At 35.8% G+C, this 21,298-nt stretch overlaps 1 protein-coding gene across 2 annotated transcripts in view; it reads left to right on the top strand.

Moving 5' to 3' along the window:
• Mms22l (MMS22 like, DNA repair protein) overlaps positions 1 to 21,298 on the top strand; it is a 102,008-nt gene that overhangs the window by 26,709 nt on the left and 54,001 nt on the right. For both annotated transcript variants that reach the window (XM_070010240.1, XM_070010241.1), the window contains exons 13-14: positions 1,081 to 1,304; positions 3,802 to 4,311. In XM_070010240.1, coding sequence (XP_069866341.1) covers positions 1,081 to 1,304; positions 3,802 to 4,311 — 734 coding nt within the window. The remainder of the gene's footprint in view (positions 1 to 1,080; positions 1,305 to 3,801; positions 4,312 to 21,298) is intronic.

The raw sequence follows: 21,298 nt of genomic DNA on the forward strand, positions 1-21,298 counted from the left end.
AAACAAAATAGCTAAAATTTTAGATTTTTGTTATTTTCACTCATAGATTTTTAAAAAAATTCTAAGAATTATTGATTGCTTCAGACTGTAATCACCATTATTCCAAATAAGACTTAGTTTGTGTCTCATGTAGGCTACTCAGGCACCTTGTGAGGGGAAAGGTTAAAAACTATAGGACACCAGAGGAAAGATATCTAACTTATTGTATAGACTTGTGGGAAGATTTTAAAAGTTCATAATATTTTAACTTGGCACTAGGGATAACTAAAATTTTAGAATTTTAGAGGGAAAAAGATTGGGCTGAAGCAACAGTGGATAAATGCATGGGATGTGGAAAAGCATAGTTTATTGCTGTGGTGTAAGTTCTGAATGGTAGGCCTGAGTGATTACAGGAGAAATAAGAAATAAGAAAATTCACAGTTTTATTAATGCAAAATTCTAGCCAAATAATTAAACAGGAATGATCGAGCCTGTAGATGCAGCAACTAAAAGTTAGCACAGAAACAAAAGAACCAAAAAGAAATCCAGGTAAAAAAAAATTAGGAAAAATAATCTAATAATGTTGTACAGAAATTTAATTCAAGGGGCTGGGAAGGTGGCTCAGTGTAGAGTGCTTGCCTTGCAATGCATGAGGCCCTGGGTTTGATTCCTCAGCACCACATAAGCAAAAAAAAAAAAAAAAGAAATTTAATTCAAATTTTCAATTTCCTGAAGAACAAAAAGATATGAAACAATATGTTATGAGATGTTAGATGGATCCAAGCATCTTGACCCAAAAAAGTGGTATAACAGTAACATTGGGAAATTTATGGAGTAACAGAACTTTAGGTACAAAACTTTCAAATGCTATGTGAACCTTGTTTTGTGTCCTAATTTGGTCAAACTAATTGTTAGAAACACATTGATGAAAAACCAAAAATCTGATTACCCCTTGATGTGTTGTGCTTTTGCAGGAATTTTTAAAGTTTTGGGCTATGTATGTTAATGGTAATATAATAGAAATATTTGTGTAATTACAGTGGGTCAAGCTTTTTGATGAGCTCATTAGATTCTCAGCTTTCCTTTTTTTTTTTGTTTTAGAACAGCTCCTTCAGTGTTTCTTGGCTTCCCCTGAAAGGTCTTGTGAGTATCAAATCACCCTTGTCTATGCTTGAAATGGTGAAGACCTGCTGTCAGGATAAACAAGATCATGATCTGTATAAGTCTAGCAGTAGTTACACAATTTTTCTCTGCATTTTGGCAAAAGTTGTCAAGAAAGCAATGAAGAACAATGGCCCTCATACTTGGAAACAAGTCAAAGGAAGGTAAGTACAGTCTCTTTGTCATGGAAGTTCATTAATATCTTTCCTTAATTACATTTTTTTAAGTTGTGGTTAGAATATTTTACATTTAAAAGTCTGTAACAATGGAGAGAAAAATATGGAACCTTTGATCCTGCCAATTTGACATTGGCAGCTGATAGATTCAGATGTATAAAATATTGCTGTTCTTTGAGTCCAGCAAATTCGAGTGCTTCTTCCTCAAATGAGAACTGTCCAGAGCATAGTAGAATCTGTTTTTATCTCTTATGTGGTAAATTATTCTTTTGGTTACATTTGTGTATTCTTCCTCTCTCTTTCTTGAGAGTCTTCCTTGTTCAAAAGATGTGATTTGTATTTCCTTGTTTATGTTCTTCTTCTTTGCCTGCTCGCTGCCATTTGATCCTCTATAAAGTATACCACCACCTGCCCTTCCTCAGCTTGTTTCGTGGGGTCTCAGGAAAGAGTACTTTCTGTTCTGAGGGAGAGGGGTTTAAAAACTTGTTAAATGAAATTCTCATTTGATTCCCATAATAAATAATGTGAAATGATGGGGAAAGAGTTTGGATTTTTTATGCTGTTTTATTGGACATTCAGTAATTATAACTCAGACTAGTTTTATTTATTATTGTTGCTTTTGTTTTTTCTGTTATATTCTGTTTTGTTTTGTTTTTTTGGGTCCGGTCATGGGCCTGAACTCTGGGCCTGGGCGCTGTCCCTCAAGGCTAGTGCTCTACCACTTGAGCCACAGCACCACTTCCGGCTTTTTTTTTTTCTGCTTATGTGGTGCTGAGGAATTGAACCCAGAGCCTCACGCATGCAAGGCAAGCGCTTTACCATTGAGCCACCTTCCCAGCCCCCTTCTGTTATATTCTGTTATGTTCTTTTACAGCAGTGGTAATTGAACTCTGCTTCACCTGTGCTAAACACACAGTTTACTATCAGGCTGTTTCCCCAGCTGCTAGTAGTTTTTGTTACTGTTGTGCTTGGATGCTTTGTTTTTGAATCTTAAACACTTTCAGGAAAATAATCACTCAGAAGTTTGTCATTAAATTATTGGAAATCACTTATTAACAGGTCTGTTTATTAGACAAATATGATATTCAACCACTATAGTGAAGATGGTAGAGGATACAAAGATAATTAAACAGATCTTTACTTTGATTAGTGTATCAGCTTTTATATAGCTCTTTATAAATTAACATTTAACCTCATGAGCTTTAATTACTCCTGGCCTGAATAAACCAATTATAGAAATTATGAAACTTAACAATCTATAAGTAGGAATTTAAAAGATGAATTTTTTTCAATTCTAATCCCTTAACTGATGAGAAAAGTGCATGAACTATTAAGTTGTATTAAGTAGCATTGAGAGATTTTCTTAATGACTACCCTCAGACATTTAAGCAGTTAGCAGCTTTTCTTTGAAAGTAGGTAAAAAATGTTCTACCACTTTGAATTTTCTTAAGATATAAGTAAAAAATAAGAGCAGGTCTTTGTGAGAGACAGAGGCAGACAGTTTATGAAAAATTTTTAGAATTTCCATAAGAGCCCATCAAAGTGTGCTTAAAAGATTCCATATTGCCGGGTGCTAGTGGCTCACTCCTGTAATCCTAGCTGAGATCTGAGGATCACAGTTCAAAGCCAGCCGGGGCAGGAAAGTCCATGAGACTCTTATCTCCAATAAACAACTAGAAAACCGGAAGTGGCGCTGTGGCTCAAGCAGTAGAGCACTCACCTTGAGCTGAAGAGCACAGGGACAGCGCCCAGGTCCAGAAGCGCCCAGGTCCAGAGTTCAAGCCCCACGACCAACAACAAAAAAAAAGATTCCATATTATGACAAATATGTGAGAGAATGGTCACGTAAAGGTGAAAGGTTTATTTGGTATAAGAGGTTTCAGTCTGTGAGCCATTGATCCAGTTGGTTTACATACAGCAGCACATCATGGCAGGAGTATATATGTCAGAGCAAATCCTCTTACCTTGTGCCCTTTACGTGAAAAAGAATACGGGATCCGGGCCCCAGTTCCTTTTGGGCACTCACCTAGTGACCTCAAGACCAGGCTTCAGCTCTTAAAAATTCTTTTACCTTCCAGTAGTACCAAACTGTTAAGTAAGCCACATAGACCTTTGGGAATCATTCAGGTGCAAACTATGGCAGATATTGTTTCTTATCTGCAAATAAGAATAAATTGATGGAAATTGAAAAGGAAGAGCCACATACTGTATGTAGGAACACTACTACTATTCTCGGGCAAAGCTGCTGAATCCATTCATTTGCTTCATCACTGGGAAGTTGAAGGTAGGGCTATCATCATATGAATTGATTTTCTAAGCAAAGTAGTGGCAAAATAGTTAAAGTGATAAAGCCACTTCAACTAATTAGCTAAAACTTTACAGTAGTAAGAATGTTATGAACACCAAAGGAAGGTTTATTGTAAAAGGCAGATTTTTTTGAGTGGATTGATTTTATTAAAATATTTCTTGTATGTATATTTTACAGAATATATTCTAAGTTTCATCGTAAAAGAATGGAAGAACTGACTGAAGTTGGTCTTCAGAACTTTTTCAACCTATTTCTGCTGTTAGCAGTTGTCGCAGAGACAGAAGATGTAGCAAGTCGTGTTCTGGATCTTCTGAATTTCCTTAAGCCTGCCTTCCTAACATCTCAGAGAGTCCTTATTTGGAAAGGTCAAATGGCATTTCTCTTGATGTATGCCCAAAAAAATCTGGACATCAGTGTTTTGGCTAAAAAATTTGCATATGAGTTCCAAGAGAAAGCCAAGGAATTCTTGGTGTCAAAGAACGATGAAATGGTACAGAGACATGCTCTATGGACACTTCTTTCCATCTACATTGATGGTGTTCAGGAAGTGTTTGAGACCAGCTATTGCTTGTATCCTTCCCATGAAAATCTGCTTAATGATGGATTTACTATGCTTCTGCCAGCCTGTCAAGAATCTGAACTAAGGACAGTGTTGAACTTTCTCCAAGCTATTCTGGCAAGAATCAGGTATGTTTTACAACAGTATGCTAATCAGTTAATTTTTGTTTTTAAAGGTGACAACATGTTCGTTTTAAAGTTTTCCTTCAACATAAATTTGAACTACAAGTATAGAAGAGTTGTTTTAGTACTGCATTTGGGACAAATTATTAGTTTTCAAACGAGCTTTCTTCAAAAGGCTTTTATAAGTAACTAAACCCAAACTATTGGCGTTACTCTAATTGTTTAAAAAAATTGAAAATAGTTACATGCATGAAATCTGCAGTGTCTGCAAGCCTGAAATTATAGGTGTTCTATAGGTGTTCTTGTACTTCTAAACATTTTGCCTTTTACTTTAGTTACTAAAAATAAAGTAGTTGCTTATTGAGGGACTTTTGATAAGTTTGCTTTTATAATTTTGCAAGTTCAGGAATCAGTTGAAAAACATGAGCTAACAAATATTGAGACAAGTAAATTATTTTTTATTTATGATATTTTTCTTTGATTTATTAGCGCCAAATCCGTCTTTTAATATTTGCTTGCAATACAAACTAAATTTTACTCTTTAAAATCCAATTTAGTAGAAGTTGTTTAGCATTAAAGCTGAAACATTTCAGGAAGTAGAAAAATACTGCAAGCTTCAAAGTTGTCTTGTGTCTTTGTTCATCCTTGTGATCACTGTTCAGAAGTGTAGAGGTAAAGTTAAGAGGTGAAGATGAAAACTAGAGATTAGGTGAAAGGAAGTTTATATTAATATTAAAAAAATCTTTATTGAATTTGTGGTTTGCACTCCTCTGGAGCAGATTGCTGATTTTAAAAAGGACATAAATATTGCTGGTAACATTTGGATTCCTTAAACAAATTTGTATTTTGGGTTTTTAAAAAATACTGCTCAGCAATAATAATAATAACTATAAAAGAATGTGTGGTATAACTTTTGGTGCCAAAATTATAGACCATTTTTTAAAAGAAATATGAGGTCAGCATGTAAACAAGAATGTTGTGACAATGTATAGGTCTTTATTAATGCAGTTATGATTTAGGCATTGAGATCTTTAAAATACTTTCTTGAAGCTTGGATAGTCAGCTCTATGCATTTTCAGTGAAACTGGTGTACATTGTTTAACAAGAGGAGCTGTGACTTGGGTAGTTCCATTTTATTCCATCAACAATTTAGCATTTCCAAAGCAAATACAATCAACACAGTATTTCATTTCAATTGGGATCTTTTTTGGGGAGAACATGAAAAATGGTTTACCTTAAAAAGAAAGGGAGAAAACAAACTAGATAAACCTTTTAGCTATTTGATTATACCGATTTATTCCTGGTTTCTTACATCAGAATCCAGAATTTATTGAAGTTTCTGAAGTATCCAATGTACTATTAGTATTATCAAGTCAAAAGTATTTTGAAACATTTCTAAAAATTAAAAATAGCCTTTTTTATCATTACAGTTCAAAGTTGAGAACAAAGCTAAAATCCTTGGGTTTTGGTTTAGGTAAGGAAGATGATGGATTGCATAGATTAATGATTTTTATTCCTGGCTACATCTCTGCCAAGGAAAGAATAAAATACTTTACCTTAACAGTCTCCTCTGTTTTCACATTCATTTGGGAATAAGGTACCCTTTCTTACATAAATGTGTGTGTATGTGTATGTGTGAGTTTGTGTAACTAATAGTTTGTAATTGTATGACCGAGAAATAATAGGTGGGAAGGAACTAAAATCACTGATTGAAGGGAGAAGTAGCTCCCTCTAGTCCTGTTAAGAGATAATAACTTCATATGCCACTGTCTGGTAACTGGAACTGATGGCTCACTAGAGCATTCTTCATTACTGAGTAAGTAGCATTATGAAAATACTCACTTGATTATGTAAACTAAATGCCTCTGTGTTTAAAATTTCATGTGTTAAATATTTTTTGCAGCCATCTTTAACATTACTTTTGAACATGGAACATTACTTTTCTGGAATTACATTTCTAGTTCTCACTGTTCTTTTAGGTTAATATAAAAATGGCATCTTTCACTTAATGGAGTTAGGTGTAGCCAAAAGGTTTTCTTTAATTATATTTATTCATGCTGTTATACTTAAGGTCTGTCAGCATTTCCATTATAAACTTCTCTTTTCAGAGTTTTCTAACAGAGCTATGAAAATTAGCTCTGGGCAAAAACTTGACATATAAGGCCTCCTGAGTTTCTCTCTCCTCCCTATCCCCTGTTTTCATTTTTACTGATGTAAGGGTGAGTGATTTCAAAATGCCTTTTGGCATCTGCAGATATCATTTGGAGTTTAAAAAGAAACAATAAATATTCAGGCTTTGTACCTGTTTGTTCTAACACTTAAGGGAAGTTGTGGACTTAGGAATTTAAGTGAAATGGTTATTGATCAACTGACATCCTATTTTGTAGGAAACAAGAGCCTAGTTCCAAAGAATCTAAGGATATTTGAGAGCTTGCCTAAAAAAAGGCAAATGTGAGACAAAGGAAATAGTTCAAAGGGTATACTTTTACTTTCTTTCCTTTAAAAAAAAAAACCCTGTACATTAAAAGTATTACTACTGAAAGGGTAAAGGCTGTTTTTCCTTGCTTCAAAATACATTTTTGAAAATTCTAAAATCCACTTTTTTCTCTTCTCATGAGATGAGTGTTATTTATTGGTTTAGATACTTGAAGGCGTGTGTGTGTGTGTGTGTGTGTGTGTGTGTGTGTGTGTGTGTGTGTGTGTGTGTGTGTGTGTGTGTGTGTGTGTGTGTGTGCGTGCAAGAACTCAGGGCTTCAAGCCCTTGCTTGGCTTTTTCACTCAGGGTTGGCACTGTACTACTTGAGCCATACTTCCCTAAGTATCATTTCTACTAAGCAAAGATTTTTCTTTTTTCTTCAGTCAGAGAACTGGGGGCTACCAGAAAGGAGACAGAACAATATAATGATCAGTAATGCCAAATAAGATAATATCAGGAAAAATTCAAATAGTAATCTGGACAGCAGACATGTTTTTTGTTGTTGTTATTGAATGTTTTGTATAACTCGATTACAGCTTTAAAGATTAAAAAAAAAAGTTTTATTTTGGGTACCTGTGGCACCTGCCCATAATCCTACTCAGTCCAGAGGCTGGTTTGTAATTCATTCCTATTGCAGTGGCCATTTAAGAAGCATTTTTGTGTTTGTAATGAACAATATTTTTTGAAAAAGTTAAGGCAGTAGAAAACATCAACATTGTTGTACTATATTGGACTTGTTGAAAATTGCTTCTTGGTCTTTATATCTTCTTTGAAGATCTTCTGTCCATTTTATTTTATTTTATTTTCTATTAATAAGTTTTTCTATTGTGAAAATACCCTACAGAGGAGTTACAATTACATGAGCAAGGTAATGAGTACATTTCTTATCAAGCATTGTTGCCTCCTCCTTTGTTTCCCCTTACTATCCCTGCCCTCCCATCTCTGCACCCCCTCCCCCTGCCTTCTGTCCATTTTAAAACTTGTATTGATTATTGAGTTTGAGTTCTTTATTTGGTTTTGATACAGATCACATGACAGATACACGATTTACAGATTTTTTTTTTCTATTCTGGGGATTCACTTTCTTACTGTTATCTTTTGTTGCACAATTTTTAAAAAAATTTTGATAAAGGCCCATGTATTTTTTTCTTGTTGATTGTGTTCATTTCTTCTCATCAAATGTGTCTCCTCAGAGGAAACATCCTCTTATTTTATAACCTGTAGTAACATCCTTATGTGAACACAAGGAAAAAGTTATGTGTTAATAATTACAGCCTTAAGAGCTATCCACAACCCAGTTGTCCTTACCTCTGCATGTTTTTCTTATAATGCCTTTACTAGTATTTAAGAAATCTGGAGTCCTACCTTTGTTTCTGTTTTTCTTTCAAAACTATTTGAAGCTTGAGCGGCTAGCCAAAAAAACAGCTGAATCTGAGGGCTAAGGAAGCTAACACATGTATAGAAAAGGGTTAAATCGGGAGAATGATGTAACTTAAAATCAGGAGGCAGAAATGGTCAGTGCTAGTCAGTAGATGAGCTGGGTTATTAGAAAAGGAAAAAAAATCTGTTGGGATTATTTGAGTGAATGGAAAGGAGGTTTCAGAAGTTAGGAGATAATTGGAGATAGAATTCGATAGAAGTTAGTTCATGATCAAGATTAGAATTAGAGAACATACATGGGGAGAGTTAATGCATTCTGTTCAGTAAACATCTGTGTATAGCAATTGTGATTTTTTTTGGGGGGAGGGGTCATTCATGGGCTTGAACTAAGGGCCTGGGCACTATTCCCTGAGCTTTTTTACTCAAGGCTAGCGCTCTACCACTTTGAGCCACAGCTCCATTTTTGGTTTTTGAGTGATTAGTTAGATAAAAAAAAGTCACGGATTTTGCTGCCCAGGCTGGCTCGAACCACGATCTTTAGATCTCAGCCTCCTGCGTAGTTTGGATTATAGGTATGAGCAACTGGCACCTGGCTATTAATTTTTAACTCTGTAATTACTTACCTTACTTTCTAGTTTGTGTTACAATTATTTTCTCCAGTGGATGCATACTCATTCAAAAGTATTTATTCAGCAAATTCAACTAATATTTTAAGTACCTTTTCCAATTGGTGACACTTGGAATAGAATGATCAAACTAAATGAAATCTGAATAAACATTTATATGTTTATTACATGAAAGATAGTTTAAGAGTGGAGGAAGAAAGCTAGTTGTTTATTCAAACCATCACCTTTTTAGAAAGCTTTTTTATTCTATTTGTCATTACCCTTACTTGATACTCATTTATAACTGTTCCTAAATTTTGGCTGTTTATAAAACAGTTTTTATCCATATTTAAATGAAAAGAGACAACAGTACCTGTGCAGTTGAATATGTATTATGTATGGCCTAAATATCATCTCTAATGGTTGCTTACTAAGCACTCATCAGCAAAAAGGAACTCCAAAGCACCACAGAGATCCGTTCTTCTCTTTTAATTGAAAGATTTTCTGTGTTACTGAAAAGCAAAAAAAGTAGTCTAGCTGAGTTTTGGTGTACCATTTTCATTTTATTTTCTTAATTTAGTAGTAATCAAATTGTTTTTCTACTGAAATATGGAAGCAAGTGAACACCAATGAGCCTTTGATCTTTGTTTTAAAGGACTTTGAGAAGTACTTCATGGAGGCTTGGTCTATAAAAACTCTTTGAATCTAAAAAGTAGAGATTTAGTGGGATTCAATGGGAAGCAAAATATTTAGAAAGGGGAACTAAATGGAGTAGAGGAAATAATAAGCTAAATAATTTAATAAACTATCCCAGAATTGAAAATCTGCCTGGAAAAGGCCTATTGAGTGATGCTGCCTAATATAAGAAAATACAGTGACAACAGAATTTGAGATGCAGAATACTGTATACAAAGATAAGATGGTAGAGCTTCCACTGGATTTCCTTACCCTTCTGCTCTTTCATTTTTTTTGTATTTGTTGTGCCTGTGGTCTTGTAATGTCTAGTTTATAAGCTAGGTGAGATTTAATATTTACCCTAATTTCCAGTAGTTGTAAAATTCTTAAAAGAAGATGAATGGAACTTTATGTTAAGTGTCTTTTTTCAAAATGAACTCCTTTCAAGAAGATGAATGGACCTATATGATTTTTTTTCTGCTTCATAGTTATTACCAAAGTTTGAAGTTAGCCCAAATCTGATTTTTCTGGGATGAAGCTAAAAAATTTTACCTTTCAAGATTACAGAGGGAAAAGAGGGAAGAAAAAGGTAGAGAAAGAACCTTGAAGCAGATATTGAGATGAAGAACATTGGATAAAGGGAGAGAGACAAAAGAAATATACTTTGTTAAGAAACCATTTTATTCTTTTGAAAGCTTGGTTGTTTAGAGAACAGATGTGCCATGATTATTTTCTCTGCCAAGCCTTGGAATATTTCTTTTTAGGAAATGATAATAAATTGAAAGATGTTGTAGTGAGGTGAAAGCCACTTTCCCAATCTTATTTATGTCACTGTTGTTCCTTGTCTGAATCCCGTGGTTCACTATAGGTTGCAGACCACCCAGATCTTTGAAACTTTAGATGAAATTCAGCAGTGAGCTTGTAGGAAGCATAGCTCCAGTGCTTTACCGGCACCACACAGTGCTGTTTTTTAAACCAGATACATGTTGTCATAATAAATACATTGAAGACCAATGAATCCCATTCGTGACAGGTTTGCTAAAGCCAACTTGTCTTCACCTATAAAACAACTGAGATTGTGACTTTAACAAGTGGATGAAATCTGAAGGAACATGCATGGTGGCTTTTGGTAATCTGGGAGTAGTCAGTGGAATCATTTATGTCCTGTAAGTGCATACAGTAAGCTACCTGATAGGTTGTTTTTGAAATGTGACATGCCAGATGAGGGAAGGAAACAAATCTCTTAACTATTTCCATCATTATTTTTGGCTTAATAAAACCCCAAAAGTACTCGAAATTACGGATGAAGTAAATTCATGAGTTTTAAAACAGTCCTAGCTATCTTCTCATCTTCTGGTGTTACCCTAAATCTGTTTTCTCTAATGTGTTTTGTAGAAACACATGTGAGTACCTTTTTGTTTTATGATATGGACTTCCTTTTGCCACCATACTGTTTTATAAGGAAACAACCTTACCTTTCTCCATCAGTCTTGTAGAGAAGGGTGAATAATTGTCCTTTTTCAGACTTTATTTATATTTTAACTAAATTGAGAACAAATACTGAGTGAAAATAGCATTTGGAACTCTTAATTTCAATAGTTTCTTCTTTCCCTTACAAGATATATATTTTTCTCTCTTTAGGATATCTCTCTTGTCAGATTTAAGGCTTATTTAAAATGAAAAGAAAGCTGGAACAATTTTCTTTATTCCATTTCAGTCTCCTAAGGCCTATTTCCCCCTGGTGAGCTCATAGCAACAGGGGGGTTTAAGGGAATTCAGCTTTCTGCAAATTAATGTCTCACATCATGAAAATTCAGGACTTTTTTTTTTATCTTGAAAAGTAATACAGTGAGTGCGAGTATTATTTCTTGCCAGCGGGTGGAAGATGAATGATTTTGTCACAGTTTTACTGCTTGATGAGCAGTGTCCTGAGGGTCAGGCTTAAGTCTGTGTCACTATGCTGCTCATTACTCTTGAGCTAAATAAGGGCTGATTGGATCTAAATTGCCTAGCACATGGGCCACAGATGAGCTCAGTGAGCAGGGGATGACCTGCTATTCAGTCTGGGAGTAACCCCGGTGTGCAAATGCAGCATTAGAACACCGTGGGAGAATGAGAGGCTACCGGCTGCTGCCAGCAAAAGAAATCGAAATGTAAAAACTCTTTGATGCTGTGATGTTAGAATTTGAAATGTAGGAAGTGACAGGTTGATGGTACTTATCAGCTTTGGCTGGATTAGAGAACAGTGTCATCTTGCTTATATAATGACAGAAGAATGAAGCCAGTAGCTAACTACTGTGAGTTGAGCAGCTGCTGTTGCCACAGCCAGTCGTTGCTGCCTCCTACTGGCATTTTCCTGGAAACCAGTAAAATATAATGAAGAAAATAGCCTTCTCTCTGGGTTCCCAGGAATCTGGGGTGCTTCAGTGTTGAAGAGCTGCTAGTGAAAGAATTCAAAACAAAGGGGCCGTGTGTGTGTGTGTGTGTGTGTGTGTGTGTGTGTGTGTGTGTGTGTGTGTGTGTGTGTGTGTGCGCGCGTGCAAGAGCTTACGTAATAGTAAAATTAGGTAAAAAGCATCAATATGTGGAAATTGGTTGCTCCAGAATTTTGTACTGAAACAAAGGTTAATCCATTTATAAAATGAAACTACTCGGGGCAAGAACCCTCATATACTCCCCTGGAATAGTCTTTCAGGGTACCACAGGTAGGTGGGTTGATCTCTCAATTATTTGTTTTTATCAATAACAGCACTTTGCTTACAACTAATCTTTAAAATCCGACAGCAGGCTACCAACCAGTGTTAGGCACAGTTTGAATTAGACTTGATAAGACAAAGTGAAAAAATGTCCCTGATTATAGAGCTATCTTGCATAAAGCTATCTCCTAGGAAGTGGGATGGTAGACAAATATTTCTCCTTCAAGTTAAAAGACTTGACAGACAAAATTGACCAAACTCCTATGATACTGAGACTTCTTGCTTTCATTTTACTGCTGTACTTACAATTAAAATACCAATGTTCAGAGTTATGTTTCTGGTATTAAATGTAGAAAATGTAAATGAGCTTTTAAAGAACTACCCTATGAGGACTGCTATTGCTATTTTGTTATATCCTTTTAATACTTCCCACATTCATGTACATTAAAAAAATTATATTGGTTGTACAATAACTTGAACTCAAATCCTTCTGTGCAAGACAGGAGACTACCACACACTCTTAGCCTCTTTTTGTTTTAGTTCTGTCCCTAATAAGATCTTATGGTTTTGCCCAATGCTGGATTTGCCTTTTGGTAGTAGCTGGGATTATAGGAGCACATTGCCTTTTCTGGTTTTTTGGTTGAGGTTTTATGAAGTTTTCCTGGGCTGGCTAGCCTCAGTGCTATCCACCCAATCTCTACTCATAGGTCATATACCCATCCCAAATTGGATTAGTGGGATTAAATGCTGTTCAGGGGCCTTTTTTTTTTTTTCATTCTTTCTATCATTAAACAGCTTTCCGTTAATAACATTTGCGTTATTTTGATGTCTTCATAAGATTCTGTTACTTGCTTGGTAATTTGTTACTGGTGAAAGTGGTGAAAAGGCAGTGCTTGATTCAGGTGCGGAATGTGTGGGTGGTTCAGGAGGCCCTTCAGTATTACACAATGAATGTATGACTCCACCGTTCATAGCATTGGAAATAAGGCTTCCATTTTCACACATTTGTTTGGTTATAAGTGGAAGGTATTAAAAATAATACAAACGTGAAATAGAATTCTAAAAAAGAAAAGCCATGGTTTATTTCAACTCAAATTTTATACATATGCATATACTTACATAAATGACTGTATACATCTGACAAAAGGGAATTTTTACAAAATTTTAATTTAAGCTAGATTTTTACATGTCCCTTTTTTAAAAGAACAAATTGTAGGTTTATGTGTTGAAATAATAAAAATAGGAAGTTCTTGAGTCTATGTTGAAGCAACATAAAAGGGTAAACAAATTAGCCCATGTCCAAGAAAGAAGTTTTGTGCTGGGTTTGCCAGTATAGGGGTCTTCCTCTATCATTTAAATTTTTATTGTATGAATATCAAATATAAAACTCCTGAAACACTTGGAAGTTCTAGTGAGTTTTTAATTCCTCGTCTACTTTTTCTTTTACTTTTTTTTTTCTTTTTTCAAATCCAGGCGAGCCCACTTTGGATTTTCTGGTGGTTTATTGGAATAAGAATCTCATGGACTTTCCTGCCTGGACTGGCTTTGAACCACGATCCTCAGATCTCAGCCTCCTGAGTAGCTAGGATTACAGGCGTGAGCCACCAGTGCCAGCTACTCTTTTCTTTTGGTCATGGGGCTTGAACTCTGGGCCTGCCCCACAGCTCTTCGGCTTAAGGCTAGCACTCTACCTCTTGAGTCAGAGCACCACTAACAGCTTTTTCTGCTTATGTGGTCCTGAGGAATCAAACCCAGGGCTTCATGCATGCAAGGCAAGCACTCTAACACAGAACTACCTTCCCAGCCCTCTTTTTTTTTTTTTTTTTTTGTCGGTCATGGGCCTTGAACTCTGGGCTTGGGCGCTGTCCTTACGCTCCTTAGCTCAATGTGAGCGCTCTACCGCTTGAGCCACAGTGCCACTTCTGTTTTTCTGGTGGTTTATTGGAATAAGAATCTCATGGACTTTCCTGCCTGGACTGGCTTTGAACCACGATCCTCAGATCTCAACCTCCTGAGTAGCTAGGATTACAGGCGTGAGCCACCAGCGCCCAGCCCTCTTATATTTTTATATAAAATTAGGTATGCAGCAGGTAAATAATGGAGAGTTGTACATATAGAAAACTTGTTCCCCAAAAGGAATCCTGTCCATACTGTGGAGGGGATTCTTCATTGCTCTAACTGCTGCTTTACCCCACCCCTCCTCTACCACCTCTTTTTTTACTTGGAAAGAGAGAAGCACAATTAAGATTATACTAAGGAAAATATCTGTAACTTCTTGTTTCATTTTTGTTGTGATACAGGTACTTGCTTATGGAGCCTTGGCTGCCCTCAAATTTGTGATTCCCCTGCTGTTTCCCTTGAGCTGGGGTTACAGGTGTATATTACCACATACCCAACCAATTTCATGGTTTTTTTTTTTGTTTTTTAAGAGAAAAACATCTAAGATATTTCTCTATGAACAAAAATACAGATTGTTAATCCCAACAAATCTCTCATTGTACAAAATTTCACTTTGTTAATAACCCAGTGAGCATTTAGGAGATTATTATCTCCTAATTATTATCTAAAATATTTATTTTAGATGGGCTTTATTTTTGTACCCATCTAATATTTGAAGGCTTTTGTTACTTGAAAACTTGGGTTACTTACTTAATTTAGCCAGCAAGTTTATAATAGTTAGTGTTTTATTTAGTATTCAAGTTATTAAAACTTAACAAAAATTTAAATTTTTACTATAATATACAGAAAGAAGGGTTGCAGTTCCATAAGTCAGGTAAAGAACATGTTTCTGTTTGGACAATGCCACCCCTTCCCTCACTCCCAGTTTTTTTCTCCTGTCCCTACCACAATTTGTATAGTTCATTTTCAACAGTGTCTAGTAAATACCGCTGCTGAATTTGTTCACCTTTGTCTCTCCATTTCTGTGTTTTCTCTTGCTCTCCCAAAGACAGATGAACAAACAAGACAAAAAGAAAATACAAAAACAGCAGCAGAGAAAAAACCTTGTTTCCATTTCCTGGAGTTAATTTTGATAAATATAATTTGGGTAGGGGAAGGGAAAAAACCAAATTGTTTAAATAGGGGTACAGGGGTACAGGTGGCCCCATTGCAACAATGAGATATACAAGACTGTTATGTCGAAAAATGAACCCTACAACTTTGGAGCAGGGGTGGGTAGTGGGGGGGGGAAGATGGGAAGGGGAAACAAAGGAGGAGGCAGCAATGCTTGATAAGAAATGTACTCATTACCTTGCCCATGTAATTGTAACCCCTCTGTACGGTATTTTCACAATTAAAAAAAATTTAAACCTGAAAAAATACTTTATATGATCTAAGGCATTAAACGTTTTGCACTTTAATCTGGGAGCTGGTATATCATGCCTGTAATTCTAGCTACTTGGGAGACTGAGATCCAAGGATCACATTTTGAAGCCAACTGGAGCAGGAAAGTCTATGAGACTCTGTCTCCAATAAACTACTAAGAAAAAGCCAAAGTGGCACTGTGGCTCAAGTGGTAGAGGCTAGCGTTGAGCAAGAAGCCCAAGGACAATGCCTAGGCCTTGAGTTCAAGCCCCAGGGCCAGCAAAAATTAAAATAAAATAAAACTTTTTTAACTTGACTTTTTCTACTCTAAAATGTGTATGGAGCTGAGAACCAGTAGCTTATGCCTATAATCCTTGCAGTTCTGGAGGCTGAGATCTGAACATTGTGGTTCAAAGCCAGCCCAGGCAGGAATGTCCATGAGACTTAAAAAAGCCAGAAATGGACCTGTGGTTCAAGTGGTAAGAGTACTAGTCTTGAGCAAAAAAGTGCCCTGAATTCAAGCCCTAGGAGAAGTGTGTCTGTGTATATGTGTGTGTATGTATGTGTGAATGAATACATACTAAAACTGCTAACTTGAAGAATGAAAGTGATAGTGCATGTGTCTAAGAGAGTACATAAAGATGATTGCTTTTATTGTCTAGTTTGTCTGTTGGTTTCAGAGAAGTGGCGTGAGGAGTTTCCCACTGTAAATTAAAATTTGTAGAACTCTGTCATGCATTACTTCCATGGTATTCATTGAAATGTTAGCCATACTTTCCGTAATTGTATAAATTATTCTACCTTGGTCAAATCTCAGTCTCCTTTTGTCTGTATCATGGCCTATGAGAGAACTTTGTTGTGCTAATTTTGTAATTATATACTTAACAGAAATGACCATTTGGTCAACACATTGGGTACTTGCTAGGTCAGACTAGGCTGACATTGGAAAGAATAGAGATATGTAGATAAAAACAGTTGCTGCTCTTCAACACTACACAATAACTGTCTTATATTACCTAAGTATCCAGCATGACATATAGTATTGCTTAACATGGGTGTTGAATGAGTGGATGATAATTATATCAATGGTTTTGCCACCAATATGCACAATAACTGAAACAGGCCTAAGGGAACTTGCCATTGTGGTAATAGAGGCTATACACTGTATATAAAATACACATTTTAAAATGCCAAAGTAATTTTTTAGAGAATATAGAAAGATGGAAGGGACATTCTATTTTATGTGTTTTCATAGTACTAACATTTGTACCTAGGGCCTCACACTTGCTAGGCAGTTGCTGTAACTCTTCAGCCTTGCCTTCAGCATTGTTTTCTTGCTGGTTATTTTTGATGTAGGATCTCTTACTAAACTTTTTCTGCCCAGGCTGGCCTTGACTCTTGATCTTCTTCTCACTTCTCAGGTTGTCCCTGCCCCCACCAAGTAACTAGTAGTAGATAATAGATATAAGTCATCAGCATCTAACTAAGTTTGAGGTCATGGCTAGGACTGAGGGATAAAACAAACAAAGTGAAAGGGTGATCTGATTGACCCAGACTGATATTAAGACAGTAACAGTTAAGTGATATTTTGAGTAGTTAATGGAAAATTTTGGAAGTGTGACTTAAATTTCTTATTCTCAAATGTTCTTTTTCTGTATGTTTAGCTACTGATAAAATAATTATTTGCATGTTACATGATTTCTGTCATTGATACTCTAAACCTCATTATTCTGAGAATGTCAAAACACTTTGATATCATGTCATCCTAACTGTTATTCATGTAAATGCAGAGATTAGTAATTTCTAGTGACTTTCATATATCCATGCAGCTCTCTTCCTTCTGTAATATAATTCTAGAAGGGATAGGCTTAAGTATGAAGTAGACCTACTAATTATGATGTTCCATCTAGCTGTCTTTCTGTTGTATCTTTAGTAAGAGAAAGTCTTATTATTTTTAAAGGGGATAATTAAGTCATAGGGAAGTGCTTGATACTCTGAGATCTCACTGCGAATCTGCTTATGACCAGAAGACTTTGGTGACCATTGCACTGCCCTTGACCAGAGAGCCTTAAGTGAGCCCTTTTTGTGTAGCTTCTCAGTTTCCCTTGTGAGACAATGATGGTCTTATGCAGGTGGTTATTTTTGTATGGTGACTTATTTTTCTACTAAATGCTTTTCTAAAAGCAGATGCAAACATTAAAATTTGTAATGAAATTATGTTTTCAGGACAGAAGTACCTCATCATTCTCTTATGTTACATTTAAACGTAATGTGACATTAGGCCAGAAACTTTTTTCTGTTTTCATCTACAAAAGCCATTGTTGAGTGCAGCATTTGTTGCCATCCATGAGTACCCTCTGATTCCAGGAGTGGTACGTTTTCAAAGCTTACCAATCCAAAACAAACTTGATAGAATCATTTGCTGTGCTCTAATTTGCTTACAAATCTGGGAAATTCAGTGTAAAAAGATGAATGAAACTTTAAAAAAAGTGTTTTTTTGGCTGAGCTCTCACTAAGCCAGATGGCCTAGAACTCTCTAGCCTAAACTTGCCTCAAATGGTAATTCTGCCTCAGCATTCTAGTATTGGGATTATGGATGTGCATATATGTTCACATATGCATGTGAACTTTTTTTTGAAGTTCATCAAGTTTTTATTATCTAGATGCTTAAAATAGTAGATTTTCCATAAACATTTAATCTTTTAAACTCTAGCTTGAAGTGCTAAAGCTTCATTGTATTATACAGTATCTAATTTTGAAGATATAAAGCTGGGTGCCAGTGGCTCATACCTATAATCTTAGCTATTCAGGAGGCTGAGATTTGAAGATTGCTGTTTGAAGTCAGCCCAAGCAAAAAAAAAATCTGTGAGACTCATCTCCAATTAACTAACAAAAACCCAGAAGTTGAGCTGTGGCTCAAGTGGTATTGTGGAAACCTTGAGTGATAAAGCTAAGGAACAGAGCCCGGCTCTGAGTTCAAGCCTAAGAACAGGCACTATATATAATTTATATATTTTGACCCTTACTTGTCTTAAACTTAGCACTGGTTTATTTTTTAATGATGACTGAGTTCTAAGGAAGTATTTGTATAATTTGGGACATATAATATTGTTACTGTATAAAAACTTTTAAAATAGGGACGGATGGGGTAAATGATAAAAAGGATAATGTATCAATGAAGATATATTGTACATAGAAACTGGTAGGTTCAGTGGCACTCCTTTATACAACTACTTAAAGTATTTGAAAGGTCATTTACCAGGCAATTAAAACAATTTTAAATAATCTAGTTTATACATATATGCATATGCACTTGAATAAAAATAATTCATAAAAATATCAAATCCTTTAAAAACAATTTTTTTTTTCAGTCCTGGGGTTTGAACCCTGGGCTGTGGTGCTATTCCTGAACTTTTGTGCTCAAGGCTAGCACTCTACCACTTGAGCACAGTTCCATTTACAGCTTTTTGTGGTTAATTGGAAGTAAGAGCCTTATGGACTTTTCTGTCCAGGCTGGCTTGGAACTGAGATCCTCAGATAACAGCTTCCTGAGTAGCTAGGATCAAAGATGTGAGCCACCAGCACCCAGCTTAAAAATTTTAAATAAGCTGTTATCCATCTAAAATTTAAAAGTTACACAATGCTTAGTCTTCTGCTGCTTCTGCAGTGTCTGCTGTGATCTTGCTGGTATTTGATGGTTTCCTTGAATTATACTTTGTGATTAAAAAATCCTTGAATTATACTTTGTGATTAAAAAATCGTATTCTTTTCTGCTATTTTGTGCCAGTCATCTTCTGGTCACTGTGTCAGAATCCTGACATAAAATAACTTATAAGTAGGAAAGATTTATTTTGCTTCCTGTCAGTCCATGTTTGCTTGCTCTTGTTTCTTTAGGTCTGTGGCAAAGGAAGCAGAGAGGCTAGGGTTACACTGTACCCTTTTTATTTTTTGCCAATTCTGTGGCTTGAGTTGGTGGCCTGGGATCATTCCCTCAGCCTTTTTGTGTTCAAGGCTAGCACTCTACCAATTAAGCCTTACAGCACTGGAGATAAGAATCTCATGGACTTTTCTTCCTGGGTTGGCTTTGAATCACATTCCTCAGATCTCAGAAGCAGTTAGAAATACAGGCATGAGCCACCAGTGTCTGGCTTTCACTGTATCCTTGAGGGCTCTCCCTCAATAACCAGCTTTGCTTTCACTAGTTCCCACCTGCTTAAAGGTTCCACTGTGGGCTGGAACTAAGCCTTCATCCAACACAAGAAGCCCTGAGCCCACACTTAAGATTCAAGTCATCTTACCTTCCTTTAAAGAATCGGAAATGCTTAATTTTCTTAAGGTAAATTAGTAGCAAACCATGAAGGGGTCTTCTTGTTAACAGTACTTCCTGGGCAAGGTGCTCTATCAGTTGAGCCATACCCCTTGAACCACAACCCCCATCTCTCTCTTTTTTTTCTTTCTTTTTGGCCTTTTTTGGATAAAGTCCCATATTTTCTCAGGCTGCCTTTTGACAACAGTCCTCCCTACTTGCTCTTCCTGTATGGCTAGGATCACAAACTTGTGCTATGACACTGGGCTTGTTAAGATATGTATGTTTGGATTCTCACTAACTGTCCATTCTGGCCTTGAATTATAATCCTCCTGATCTTCCCTTCTGAGGAATACAGTCTCAGGAATACCTAGCCCTTTGATAGATTAGTAGCTTTTCATATACAAACTCCAATTGAATTTATGTTCTGCAAAATAAGAATATGAATATACAAGATAAATATTTTATTGTAGCTGATTGTGAAAAAAGGTATTCATTTGATGCTTATTAGATTCTTAATATTTTAAGAATCTTAGTCTTCTTTAGAAGATCTGAGGTGTATGTCTGTACATGTAGGGATCAGGAGAGATCAGTTTTGAAAAGTGTCCAGCAGCCTTTGTTGTTGTTAAAATACTTTTTCTTAATTGTAAGTATATCCTGTAAAATGTAGGAGAAGTAAAAACCGTTTCAATAAAATAGTTTAATTTATGCTTGTGCAGTTAAGCAGTGCTCCTGGTTAACAGAAATACCCTTCAGCCACACAGGATTTTGGAGGGTTGGAGGGCACTCATTTGCACATAAATAGCCATTAACTGATAAATTCCCAGAGGTCTCCTGTTGCATGTTAGTGGTTCTGACCTACTTAGCTAGCTTAAATTTGTTTTACAGAATTATTATAATTCTATCTATAGTACTTAAACTTTGTGATTAATGCATGCCTCACAATACAATTAAAGTATAATTACACAGTTTCGCAGTTTTTAATCGTGGTGGTATTATTACAAAGATCCGGATTTTACAAATATTAAAAGAGTTAAGGTTTTGATATTTTTCATTTTCTCTGTTACTATGTAATTATGTTAAATGGTACCCTTTATGTCTGGAGAATGGATAAAAAGAAGGTGAGTCATTAAATGTAGTATTTGCTAGTGTGGTATGTGCTGCCACATTGATATGCTGTCTACATTGATCTGTTACAGGTATTCTTGCTTATATTCTTAAATGTTCCTGAATTACAGTAGAGTATGCCATTTTCTTACAGAACAGCATAATTGTACTGTTTCTTCTAGAAGCAGGGTAAATGTTAGTGCACATTAGAGAAAAACTGTAACAGGACTTGGGAGACCTAAATTCTACTGTTGATACATGCTGGGTAGATATGCAGAGCAATGCACGTTCTTGAAGGTTTGTGTTTGTTCAAATCTGTCCCATGGCCTCTTTTTACACAGCTATTCAGCTAGCGGTATTTTTTAAATTTGTAAAGATTAGTGAAACAAGAAGAAGATGGCAACTGTGCATGTAGCACTAAAGTCTACACATTTATGAAAATACA

This window comes from Dipodomys merriami, unplaced genomic scaffold, assembly GCF_024711535.1.
Source record: "Dipodomys merriami isolate MVZ:Mamm:240054 unplaced genomic scaffold, mDipMer1.0.p SCAF_8, whole genome shotgun sequence".
Taxonomy (NCBI): Eukaryota; Metazoa; Chordata; class Mammalia; order Rodentia; family Heteromyidae; genus Dipodomys; species Dipodomys merriami.